Consider the following 13,855-nt stretch of genomic DNA (forward strand, 5'->3'; position numbering starts at 1 on the left):
CTCTAGTATTGAGGTTCACTTAATCTTCCCTTGAGTGTGCTATGCCAGCCTGGCTTTGGCTAATTTAGTTTAAAAAAACTATTGTTCCTAACTCAGGGCAATGCTTTGTAGATACTTACTCATCTGGTAGATCAGAAGAAAAGACTTAGTTGTTTTTTCCTCTTTAAACTAAAGGATCAAAATAAAATATAGTTGTTTTTAGGGAACTTGGGGGTTCTTGTAGTTCTAATGCTCTGTTTGACACCTTGTAATTCTAAGGAAAAAAGAAAACAGTAGGCCAGCATGCCTTAACAGTGTCCTCTAATAATGGCGGGAGCCCTGTTGTCACAGTCCAGCATCTCAAGTGGGAATTACAGATTGGTTGGCACTTCTAAGCTGACCTTATGGAAATGACTGCCTTCTCACTCTTGGAAGAGTCTGTTGGTTCTGGGACTGAATTGAGACTGTTCATAATGATCAAAGGGATCCCAAAATGTAAGTTGTTTATATGAAAAAAATACCCATAGCAGCATAAAACCAGAAAAAGGAAATATCGATGGCAGCCTGTAGGGAGAATCATTCTTAAATGTGTTTCCCATATGTGCCTGATGCTTTTTAGTCATCCCTATCTGAAGTACCATTTGTATGATGTCACATTTAGCTTCTGCTTAGATTTCGTAGATGACAGTAATAAATGTTTCCTTCTGCTTATATAATAATGTAAAGCCAATTAGAAATTTATCTGTTTTTAAAGGGGCTTGGTACTTCAAATGGGCAGTATTTTCTTTAAAAATTTTTTTTCTACTAAAAGTTCTTTAAAAAAAAAAATCATTCAAGTTTATATGTACTAAAAATGTGAGGTGAGGTACACGGTGCCCGGAACGCCAAATGTGGTATCCCTAACCTGGGTTCCAGTTCTCTTCTGCCACTTGCTGGCTGTGTAACTTTGGTTTTCCTCATCTATGCAGTGTAAAGGAGAATGTCTGGTCTCTGCATCCACAGGGCTATTGTGGGATCCAGTAAGATAATGATAGGAAGATGATCAGTAACTATAAAACGTGAGACAAATGTGAAGGATTATTCCAACCACTAATATGAATGTGGGAATTATCAGATAGTCTAGGTCTGTGAAAATGTTAGAAGTGATTTTACTTGACTTTCATGGATCAGCCTACTTTGAAATTAACACTGTTATATTCTCTTTGCCTCATTAAGACCAAATTATCTTTAATTAGCTTCACATAAGTATTAGATATTACACCAAATGAAATTTTGTGTCTGCTGCTCAGATTGCTGGGTGGTTAAATCTTACTTACAGATGAGTTGTGTGCATGTGTGTTTTCAAATTAGCAAATCTAAGATAAGTGTACAGTTCAAAATTACAGCATCATTCTAAGTGGAAGCTCATTGAAACGGGAGACAGAAGAAAGGCTGCTGCGATGCAGCTGGGAGAGTGAGAGAAATCCCTTTTGTACAATAAAGGGAGCGAGAGCTGTGGAGTAGAATATCAGTGCGCCCTTGGGAGACCTGAAATCTTTCCTGGGTTTGTCTTTATTTGTGTGTTAACCCTGAACAAAACTTGCATGCTCATGGAGGGAACTGGTAGCAGCAGCATATGGATATATGGGCATATGAAAATATAAAAAAAGACCAGTAGTTTCTTAAGGTCACCCCAGGAGCTGGTTGCTTAGTCATCCAGTTTCACATTGACTAGATGCAGATTGAATCTGCAGGTTGGAAAGAAGACACTTGACTAGAAAGAAACCTAAAAATATGATCCAAAGAAGAAAAGAGGTCAGGCGCAGTGGCTCACGCCTGTAATCCCAGCACTTAGGGAAGTTGAAGTGGGCAGATCACTTGAAGTCAGGAGGAGTTTGAAACCAGCCTGGCCAACATGGTGAAACTCTGTCTCTACTAAAAAAAGGGGAAGGGAAAAAAACAAAATTAACTGGGCATGGTAGTGTATGCCTATAGTCCCAGCTACTTGGGAGTTTGAGGCAGGAGAATGGCTTGAACCCAGGAGGCAGAGGTTGCAGTGAGCCGAGACTGCATCACTGTACTCCAGCCTGGGTGACAAGAGCGAAACTCTGTCTCAAAAAATAAAAGTAAACCATAAAAAGATGGGGGGTTGTGAGAGGAAGAAAAGCCCCATTCCCCCAAAAGCCCAAAGCATGATTGACCATCCAAAGGGATGTAATTTCGTTAAAATTGTGCTTGTCTGGGTAATAGTGACCTCCTTATAGCAAAATCTAATGATCGTTTTTCAGTGTTTATCAAAACCTAATTGGTATCTTTTAATCCACAGCACATAATTTCTCTTAGCCATATTTGATCTTGTAGGGAATCCTTTTTTTTCTTAAAGTGTTCCTTTCCTTTGGCTCCCGTGACAGCATATTATCTGTGTTTTTTCTCTACCACTTCTTTCTACATATTTTTATTAGCCCCTTGGTCCTCTCTCCATTCCCTAAATGTTTCTTCAGGTGTCAGTCATTGGCCCTGTGTTTGTTACTCTGCCTTGTAGGTTCTACTGAGCTTCTGACCTTAGATACAAGCATCTATGGAGTTTCTCCATGAGTCTACCTCCTAGGCACCTCAAAGTTAATATCCAGAACAGCCCGTCAGCCTTGCACTGTTTCTTCTACCCAAACAACAGCCACAACAATAACAACAGAAATCCCAGCAAACAAACAATATTCCGCCTCTCCTGGAGGATTTCCTGTTTCAGCAAATGGCACACTGTCCGCCACTCACTCAGTAACACAAGCTGGAAATTTGGAGCCATCCTCTGTCCTATTCTCTCACACCAAGGAATCACCAAAAACACAGGAATTCTAAATCATAATATATATCTTGAATGCTAAATTTATCCATGCATCCTCACCAGCCCCACTGAGATGTGCTATTATAATGACCTCAATCTAAGCTTCACCCGTTTTCCTCCAATCCATTTTTCATACTGTAGCCTAAGTTACCTTTTAAAATTATAAATCTGATCACAGAATTTCTTAAGTGGCTACCAGTTGCTCTTAGGAGAAATCTATATTCTTTAATACAGCCCCAAACAACTCTTCTGGATTAGGCTCTGGTTTAATCCTACCTTGCATCATTATTCTGTTCATATTCTGCACATTAGTTACATTGAACAACTTCTCTCTCCTTGGATGTACCCAGTTCGTCTCGCCCTCTGCTCATGCCATCTTCCCCTGCTCTGCCTCTCATCTGGTCCCATCCAATCACACTCATCTTTTGGGTCTCTTGTTTAGGGAGGCCTTTCTCTAACCTCCTGCTGTAGTCTCCCATATCCCTAAGCTACCCCATGATAAGGCATTAATGCTAATTCTTGTTTAGTGTTTGTCTTTCCTGCTGGGCTATGTGATCTGAAAGGGTGGGAACCATGTCTATCCTTTACCTCACTGTATTCATTGCTCAATAAATATTAGTTGAAGGAAAGAGAGATGGACAGTTGGATGGTCAGATAGCCAGTCTGAGGAGCTTAGTGTCTGAGTCTTTATTCATTTTCCATTGCTGTTAGAATAAATTGCCACAGACTTAGTGGCTTAAAAACAACACATTTTTAATCTTAAAGTTGTAGATCAGAGGTACATCAGGGGTCTCACCAGATTAAAATCGGGGTGTCAGCAGAGCTGGCTTTGTCTGGATCCATGTCCTTGCTTATCTGGGTTATTGACAGAATTCAGTTCCTTGTATTGATAGGCCCAAGATCCCAGTTTTCTTGCTCTCAGGGGAAGATCATAGCCAGCTTCCAGAGGCCACCCACATTCCCTGGCTTGCAGCCCCCTCGCCATCTTAAAAGCCTATGATCTTCTCCCCCTCCTCTTCCCATCTCATTTCTCTAACCTAAGTCCAAAAAAGGTTCTCTGCTTTTAAGGAGTAATGTGATTAGATCAGTCATGCCCACTCCAATAATCCAGGATAAACTCCCCATCTCTAGATCTGTGCCCTTAGTCACATCTGCAGAGTTCCTTTTGCCACAACAAGTAGTATGTATACAGGTTATGGGAGTTACAGCACGGACGGCTGGGGGGCTGTTATTCTGCTTACTACAGAGCCTGTGTTTTTTTCTTCCTCAGTACTTTTTCCAAAAAGCTTTTCTGCTAATTGGTAGTTCCATTGACACTTGTTTAATTAGAAATAGTATTCCTTTGGTTTTGCTAGATAAAACTATTGTAAGCTACTAGTACTTGATATGTATTTGTGTAAAATTGAATGAGTGAATGAATATACATTATGGCTCTCAAATCTGATAAAGTGCAAAATACAGTAGTAAAACAAACTCCAGAAAAGCAAAGTACCATGAAATGCGTCAACAGAGAACAAGAATTTTAGAGGAAATTAGTTGGACATGGTGGCAGTGTCAGTAGTGCCAGAACTTTGGGAGGCTGAGGCAGGTGGATTGCTGGAGGCCAGGAGTTCAAGACCAGCTTGGCCAACATGGCAAAACCCCATCTCTACAAGAAATACAAAACAATTAGCCAGGTTTAGTGCTATGTGCCTGTAGTCAGTCCCAGATACTCGAGAGGCTGAGTTGGGAGAATTGCTTGAGTCTGGGAGGCAAAGGTTGCAGTGAGCCGTGATTGTGCCACTGCACTCCAGCCTGGGCAACAGACCCTGTCTCAAAAATAAATAAGTTAAAATCTTAGAGGAAATTGTTGAGTTTATGGAATGGCTAAACCAGAGGTAAGGAATTACTTGACAGTAGCATTGTTTTCCTCTTTCTAATTACTGTAGATTGTGTAGTAGTGTATCAAGACACGTTACAGTCTTTTGTGTGATTTTAAAGTTGGCCATGAAAAAATAAAATGGAAATATTTCTTCATCTCTAAGCATCCTTTACACAATCATAGAAATTTAGAACTGGAAGGACTCTCTGGCCAATTCTGTTGAGCTAAATAAAGGTAAGATTGATGCCTAAAGGAAAGATAGGCTGAAGATTTTGGAATTTGATAGGGTAGCTTAAATAGTATAGTTGAGATAAAATACTGCTTAAAGCATTAAGAGAAAGAATATTCCTTGCCCCTGACTGAAAATGGCTGAAATCCACTAATTTTCAAACTGTGTAATTATTTAAAAGTCTGTCTTTTTTAGGATACTTGTGAGAATAAATAGTAGGCTGTAATATAATGTGAATTACCTTAGTTACTGAATATTAAGCCACAAAGTACAAAAGCAGATTTGAATGTATAGAAAAATTCAGTGCGTGAAATTGAGGTCATATGTGCCCATCATGTATGCCTTACAGGAAGTAATAAAAAGTGGGGTGGGAAGTAAATGGTATACTTTTAAGCTGATGGGACCCATTTTAAGGGTGGAATTTAAATTGCTGTTCTTTAAAAGTTAAGTTTTTACCCCCTTCACTATATAAGGAGGTGGACGTAAGGGCTCTGATCAAAGTAGATCTCTCCCCTCCCCGCTTCAGTACACTTCTTAAAAGTCGACAAGCAGGCTGTCTTTGTTTGCTGTTCCTGAGCAGAAAGAGGAGATTCATACCGTTTTTATCTATTCAGACTTTTTTTTCTTTGCATTCATTTGAATGAGAGAAGTCTCATAAAAGAACAGTGTCACAGGTTAAATGCATCTGCCTGGGTGTCTCCTGCCTGAGGTCATAATCCTATGACAATATTTTATTTTCTCAACATCTTAAATACAGATGTTTAAATTTTTTTTTTTTTTTTTTGAGTCAGGAATAGTGTGCTGTTATTAACAGTATTGGTGATTGATTTTGAATGTTTTTACTTCAAAAAGCCAAATCTCCTGGTGGGTGGAATTTTATGAAGCACCTGTTAAGCTTTAGGGAGGTGGACCTTTTTGGCAGCAATCCAAAATACATATTTAAACAATGAGCCTGCCAAAGTCAGGAAATTATAAAACAGTTCTGAAATTGCAGAATCTGCTTTTTTTTTATTACCCCTCAGGTTTCCTTTGCAGCTTGGTTGTAAGTTCTTTCACATGGGATTTACTAATGTTCTTACTATTTAAAGACCAGATTTTTTTTTTTTTTAAATCGAGTTTGGAGATCTCTTCAGGTTTATGCAATAAAAGACCATTAGATTTTAAACTGTACGGCCTTCCAAAGAATTTGGGTTCACACTTCCCACACCTCTTGGAGGAATCTTTAGTCACTGGCTCCTGGCTGGCTCCTTTGAATGGCATTGTCCCTCAGGGTCTCTAGTTTTTCTCCTGTGAAGTGAGCAATAAGACATGGTATGTGGAGCGCTGCTAGGTGAAAAGCGTGCCCCAAACAGTGTGGAAAACTCAATGCTTGGGAAAATGGAGAAACCTGCTGAGGCCTCACTTGTTGGTGTGTCTCTTTTAACCTGGATCTCAGCTTCTTAACTCTCTCTTAAATTCACTCTTTCTGCTCCTGCTTCTAGAATTTAAACTCAGTGACCCAGGGCAAGATGGCAGTGGAATATTCTCTGTTTATCCCAGCAATGGAGTGTTCTCTCTGTACTATTGGATTTGGGTAGGGGAGGGCGTCAGTAGTTAAGCAGCCCCAGTTTTTTATTTAGTTATCTGTTGTTTTAAATGTTATGATTTCATCACACTCAGAGAGCAGGAATTGTTTGAACTTTGGCAACTCCCCTAAGTGTGTGGCAAACCAGAACCCCCTGGGTAGATGGTGGTTGATGAAGATGGCAAGTACAGGAGATTGAACGGGGGTGCAGGAGTGAGAATGCCTGAGCCTGTGTTGTCTTCAAGTTCTCAAAGGCTTGAGATTGGAATTGGCATAAATTTCCAGAGTTCTCTTAGGGAAAACGTTTGTACAGTCATTTTGTTACATACAGGGAGAGAAGGCAAGGGGAAAAGGCAGAAAGGAAAATCTGTAATTCAGATTCTCTGATCTGTTGGCATTTTCAAGTTCCTAATGTTCATTGGCTAGCCTCATCAGCTATCTATTATTAGGGCATGGGAGTTTAAAAAAGTCAAAGGCATCGTTCCCATCAAGCACTTTGCTTTTTATTCTCATAGGACACCCATCCTGTTTGAAATTTTGTCCTGAATTAACAACAAATGTAAAGGCCTTAAGGTGGCAGTGCATCGAATGCAAGACATGCAGTGCCTGTAGAGTCCAAGGCAGAAATGCAGTAAGTATGGCTCCTGTAATCCGCCTCCAGGTAACTCGCTCATTTCCAGTGTTAAGGTGTTTTCATTTTTATAGAGTGTGGCTACTTTCTTTCTAAAGTTTTAAATCACATGATGTCAATCTGCAGCTGGGATCTTGGTCCACCTTTATTATATTATATTAATGTTAATCCAGTAACAGAAGAATTTCTGGACTTTTACAGTTGGTTTCAGTCTCAATTAGTCTCTAATATGTTATATTACAGGATAATATGCTTTTTTGTGATTCCTGTGATAGAGGATTCCATATGGAGTGCTGTGACCCACCACTTTCCAGAATGCCAAAAGGTGAACTTTTAAACTGTATTAAAAATATATTTTATTACATATTGGTTAGCTTTGTTCTGATGTCTGACAGCTCAGAGGTATACAGGTTCTTTAAACATTTCTTTTTAATCCCTCCCATCTTCCCTATACTTGTGAGTTTAGCACAGGTTGTGAATAGAGGAGTATAAAAGTATGGGAAAAAAACATATATATATGATATAATAAAGGCCCTAATTCAGACCCAGGGATGAAAAAGACCATCTCTCTCTCCAAACCATTTCCCTATTAAAATAAGATTAGATAATGTAGGTCAAAAATTTAGAGCACTCTCCATATTATTCAGCACAGTGTTTAGAGGTTAAGAAATTTTATATTTTTGATGATGATAGTGACTCCAAAGTCCTACGACAGGAAGCTATCACTGTTTTCTTGGCCATTAGTTGGTATTTTGAACACAAGCATCTGAATGGTCTTACAGCTGATTGTGTCTGATGGAATGTGGATTTTCTTCTGTTAATTGTGTAAGTCACCTGAGCTCAGCCTTTCCCCCCTCATTTTGCAATATATTAAACATTTTAAAATAACTTTGCCTTTTATTATAAAATCCATAATTTACATTGTGGAAGATTTAGAAAGTACAGATAGACAAAAAAAGGAATAAAAATTAAAATGAATTGGAAATTCCTTCTCTGCCTCCACATACCCTTTGAAGAGAAATGGAACAGTCTATACATGTTTTTGTAATATACTTTTTTTCCTCCCTCTTAATAGATTGAAAGCACCCCTATATCATTAAATATTCTCCTAAATGTAGTTTTTAATAAGTGTGTAGAACTCCATAGTATAGAGCAGGGATTACAAACCTGGCAACTGTGGGCCACAGATAATGCTTTGTTGGCATGACATTTTTTGAAGTTTGAATCTGAGTCCTCTGGGTGGTGCATGCATGCTCCAGTTTGCCACAATCTCACTACTTCCTGCTGTCTTATGTTCCATTTTGCTTCAGTCACATATATTATACAATCTGGGTCCTTCCTCGAGGTATTTGATTTTCCAACCCCCTGTATAAATGAACTATAATTTATTAAACCTATCCCTTAGGGTAGATATTACAAATGTTTCCAATTTTTTCCAACCACAATTATTTCCTTCAAATAAATTCCTAGGGGGAGGAACTGTTGGATCAAAGGCTAGATACATGAAAGGCTGTATCAGTTTGCAGACTGTCCAGCAGTATATGAGGATACCTATTTTCCTGTATTGTGACCAGTACTCACCGTTACTATATCTTCTTGAGTCGAGAGACAGGTTTTTTTTGTTTGTTTGTTTTTGGTTTGGTTTTGTTTTGTTTTTTAATGTTTTAGTATTTTTGAAATCAGATGGGTCTTACAGTCTGTGGTATCTTAGATTTGGTGAAATATATCATCATTTTTAAATTTTACCAGTTTGATAATAGAAAGATGTCTGATAATTTTTTTTAAGTGGTCAGATTGAACATTTCTTGTGTCTGATTCTTGGCTGTTCGTATATCATCTTTTCTAAAGTACCTCTTTTTATCCATTAATCATTTTTCTCTTGGGATTTTTACCTTTTTCTTTCTGATTTGCAGAAGCTCTTCTTTTTTTTGTAGTCAAATTCATGAATCTTTTTATTTATGGCTTCAGTTTTAAATGTCAGTCATGCTGAGATTATATAAATATCCACATATCTTTCCTGGTACTTGTAACATTTTATTTTTTCATATTATAATATTCATCTGTCTAGAATTTATTTTTGTAAAGGATAGGAAATAATTCCTCTCCCAGATAGATGGCTATTTGTTCTATCACCACTTATTTCATCCTTTCACCAGTCATTTCATCCTTTCCCCACTGATTTGAAATATTACCTTTTGATATGCTGAACTTTCCTGTAGGCTTTGGTTGTTCTGGTCTTTCCATTCTTATCCATTGACTTACTTCCCTATGCTAGATGTATAGTTTTAATCATTGTAGTTCTGCAGTACTTAATACTTTTATTTAAATTTTAAAATTATGTTTTATACTGATAATTTTTTTTAGTGTTGGAAATTTCCAGAAAGAGATAAGACAATTTTTTTTTTTTCCTTCTAGAAATTCCAAAAATGGACTGATTTGAAAATGTGTCTCCTTCAAATCATAAGATATAATATCTTACAGGGGCGAGTTTTCATGTGTGGGTTTATGTGTTGATGGGAGGCTTAGTGATGTGTTGAAAAGAATTTTCTGGAAGGGTTCTGAGGGAGGGGCCACCTCTGCCCTCACCACCTTCACGCTGGTGAAATTGACCTTTAGTGATGGCTTCCTGAGGAAAATGACAAAAGGGAATGACCCACTTTTTGGAGTAAAGTTCGGCATACAGGCATCCTTGAGCAGCTTATTACAGCTGCAATTTATATTTAATATCTTCTCTTAAAATGAAACATTAAAATGTTTTTCTCATATATATATTAATTCAGGGATGTGGATTTGCCAAGTCTGCAGACCAAAGAAAAAGGGAAGAAAACTACTTCATGAGAAGGCTGCACAAATAAAACGACGATATGCAAAACCCATTGGACGACCGAAAAATAAATTAAAGCAACGATTGTTGTAGGTTGAGATCTTATCAAAAGAAATCTGTTATGTTTTGCTTTAAAATATAGGTGATTGTTATTCTCTTAGATTCCTTTAGGGTTTTTTTGGCATCAGTTTTTCAAACTCAAAGGATGAAAAATATTTCTCCTTTTTGCATAAGCTGTGGAAATTTTTTGAAAATAACATTTTTAATTACCATTGGCATTTTGGGGTCTTCTGTTGGCAGTAGCTGTGATACTAAGTGACATTTTTCAAGCAGCAGGATGGAAGCAGAATGTAAGAATTGGAAACAGTCATTCAGCCTACTTTATTACTGGCTGAGCATTAGAAGAGCTTAATTATATAAATATTTTCATAGGAATTTTAAAATGAGAGGGATTTGTCCATGTCTCTAGCAAATCTCTTTTGTTACTCCAAATAACGTTTTAGGAAAATACTCCTCTCTTCTGATAGTAATGTTAGCATTACCACTTTTAAAGATCTCTTTTATGAAATAGGAGCTTCTGAAAAACCTGCAGTTGACCATTTGCCTCTGAAGAGTTAGACAGGACCGTTTGACAACTGCATGTGTGCAGACATCTATATAAAAGAATATATTCCTAGTGGCCTGGAAATCTGCTATGATAACCCTGTTTCCACTATCTTGTTGCTCTATAATTGCCATTAAAGCCCAGTAGAGCATTTAGCAGGAGTTAGTCGGAAAAGTAGAGAAAACAGGTTAAACGAATTTATTTTAACCTGTGTAGAGTATAGATCTATCAGCATGAAGGTGTTTACAAATGGAATCAGTAGACTTGTGTATCTATAGCAGTTCTACCAACAGACTACCACCATCTTTTCAGGCTTAGTGCGAGGGTCATTGTGATGCAGAAATGCTCCGCACATGCCTTGAACAGACACCAAGAATCTCACTCCCTTGCTTACTCCTTTTCCTCTAATTTGTTCTGAAGCAGTTCTCACTATCTTACCTGCTCTCAGAAAAATAGTATCTTCCTGCACCTTTATCTCCTAAGAAGTAGGAAATGCAGGCTCCTTTCTAGAGATTTCTGTGAAACTTTGCAAAAACCCTTCAACCAGTAGACGTTTTCAACAGAGTTTGAAAAAATTTCTAGAGGCAAACATGAAACATATATATGAATAAATTTTTCATAGTAGTATCATTTGAAGTAGAAATTATATATTTTTACTGCATTCATCCTGTGTAAGCATTGTTCTCAACATGGGACCATATCCTCAGGGCCCAATTAAAAACACCAAATTAGGATATAAACTTTCTAAACAAAGGACACAGCTGAAAATTGCATCTGGCACCAATCCTAACTTTTTGTTTGTCCAAAATTGTCCTTTGAGCTTAGGAATTTTTAAGACAGTCTAGGGAGTTTTCCTTTTTACATGCTTTAAAAGCATATTATCCTTTCTGGGCAATCGATTCCAGATACAGTCCAAATGCAGCATTCTGATGTGAAACATTTTAGCCTGGATGAGTTCTTTGTTGGTAACTCTTGCTCTGTCTCTAGTAACACTGGAGATCTCCAGTGTTCACCTGACTTGGCTAAATTGGTGGTGCCAGGCAGAGTCCCTGGCAATAGAGCCACCTCAGATGAGCCTGGTAGCTGTACCTACCTCCCCTTCAGCCAACAGCTGAAATTGGGTCATTAAATCTTTATATACAAGATGACCACTAAAATGTGCTCTTCTATTTGTAATTACTCAAGGTATTTCTATAATTCAGTGTTGTATCTTTTTAAGGCTTTCATTTCTTCATTACTCGCCTTCAGCTGAATTGATCATTTGAAAGCACATTCTTGGGCCCCGGTACTGTCATAATTCATCTGCAGATGTTTCTCTATTATATAAAATTCTGCTACGAAATGGGTAGCTTCGCACACCCTAGCCTGAGGTGAAGGCAGTCGGCTGCTGTTCGTGTCAGCAGCTGTGTTAGTGAGTGACCTCTAGTTTCTGTTGACTACACAACAGGATGGGGAGAACCGAGGTATAAAGATTCTGACGCCAAGTGTCTGATAATGACCATGGTAAATGTGCCGCTTCTTCACCAGACTCTCCATGTCATGTCTGACCCGCTGTAGCTTTTCTTTAATCATTTCTTCAGTTTTTTGCTATTGTTGTCCTTTTTTCAGCAATATTTTATGCTGTAGTTAATTGTCTTCTCTCCTAAGAGAGTATTATTGGTTATCTTACCATCCTAAGCACAAACTGCTGAAAGGAAGAGGGTGTCTTTTTACGTTTTCTTAAAAAGAACTACAGATTTATGGCCATATCCAAACTCTATTTATATAAGTTCATAAATTGAATTAAAAATTACTTTTAACTAGAGATGAGATAAGCTTCTTCTTTGGCTTCTGGATAACACATATGACTTATTTCCTCATACTTTTTAAAAAAGACATTTCAGGAAATCATAACTACTTGTGACAACAACACCAAAGGATAGCTTGTTTTTATTTAATTAAAATGAAAGCATTGGGTGTTCTTTTAGTCTCTTCAACATTTTTCTTGCTTATATTGCCCTCGGGTCCACATGGATTCTTCCAGTACCTGTTGGATGGGCCCTGGAAGAACCATGACTTGCAAATGCAGTTGCTGCTGCCTTTCCAACAGAGAAACATGTAGGTGGTGGCACACACAAAAATACAGTTCTTAAGTTTAAGCCCATTGAATGCATCTAATTGCAATAAACTTGTTTTTAGATACCTTTATAATTCTACTTATTAAATGCTGATACTATTCTCTAAATTTCTGCCTAGGTCTGTAACCAGTGATGAAGGATCCATGAATGCATTCACAGGAAGGGGGTCACCTGGTAGGGGTCAAAAGACTAAAGTCTGTACCACACCTTCATCTGGTCATGCTGCATCTGGGAAGGACTCAAGCAGCAGATTGGCTGTTACAGACCCCACTCGGCCTGGTGCCACCACCAAACTCACCACCACCTCCACCTACATTTCTGCCTCTACACTTAAAGTTAACAAGAAAACCAAAGGGCTCATTGATGGCCTTACTAAGTTTTTTACACCATCACCTGATGGTCGCAGATCACGAGGTGAAATAATAGACTTTTCAAAGCACTATCGTCCAAGGAAAAAGGTCTCTCAGAAACAGTCATGCACTTCTCATGTGTTGGCTACAGGTACCACACAAAAGCTAAAACCTCCACCTTCTTCACTTCCACCCCCAACCCCCATCTCTGGTCAGAGCCCCAGTTCACAAAAGTCTAGCACGGCCACTTCTTCTCCCTCTCCCCAGAGTTCTTCCAGCCAGTGCAGTGTGCCCTCTCTGAGCAGCCTTACCACTAACAGCCAGCTGAAGGCACTCTTTGATGGGCTTTCTCATATCTATACCACTCAGGGACAGTCTCGCAAAAAGGGACACCCAAGTTATGCACCACCCAAACGTATGCGTCGTAAAACTGAATTATCTTCCACAGCAAAATCTAAAGCCCACTTCTTTGGCAAAAGAGATATTAGAAGTAGGTTTATTTCTCACTCCTCCTCCTCTAGCTGGGGGATGGCTAGAGGACGTATTTTTAAAGCAATTGCTCACTTCAAGCGAACAACTTTCCTTAAAAAGCACAGGATGCTAGGCAGATTAAAATATAAAGTGACCCCTCAGATGGGGACCCCCTCACCAGGGAAGGGGAGCTTGACAGACGGAAGGATTAAACCTGATCAGGATGATGGTAAGCAAAAGGTCAAAGCTCCAACCAAACCTGCGTCCCGTCCCTTTCTCCCCGACCCCGAAAAAAATCAACCAATCAATTCCTATTTGTCACATAGGTCTTAGCTATTTCTCTTGTTCTCACTTCACTTTCATACAGAAGCAGTGAAACTTTGACCTTTTTCTAATGCTGACTA

General features: G+C 38.5%; 1 protein-coding gene across 10 annotated transcripts in view; it reads left to right on the top strand.

The window, feature by feature from the left end:
• Nucleotides 1-13,855, top strand: part of KAT6B (lysine acetyltransferase 6B) — a 211,371-nt gene that overhangs the window by 147,094 nt on the left and 50,422 nt on the right. For 4 of the 10 annotated variants that reach the window (XM_074382431.1, XM_074382432.1, XM_003939781.4 and 1 more), the window contains 4 exons: nt 6,970-7,085; nt 7,329-7,410; nt 9,866-9,998; nt 12,749-13,680. In XM_074382431.1, coding sequence (XP_074238532.1) covers nt 6,970-7,085; nt 7,329-7,410; nt 9,866-9,998; nt 12,749-13,680 — 1,263 coding nt within the window. The remainder of the gene's footprint in view (nt 1-6,969; nt 7,086-7,328; nt 7,411-9,865; nt 9,999-12,748; nt 13,681-13,855) is intronic. The other 6 variants (XM_074382435.1, XM_074382436.1, XM_010350479.3 and 3 more) reach the window with 2 other exon arrangements.

The sequence above is a fragment of the Saimiri boliviensis genome, chromosome 12, assembly GCF_048565385.1.
Source record: "Saimiri boliviensis isolate mSaiBol1 chromosome 12, mSaiBol1.pri, whole genome shotgun sequence".
In the NCBI taxonomy this organism is placed as follows: Eukaryota; Metazoa; Chordata; class Mammalia; order Primates; family Cebidae; genus Saimiri; species Saimiri boliviensis.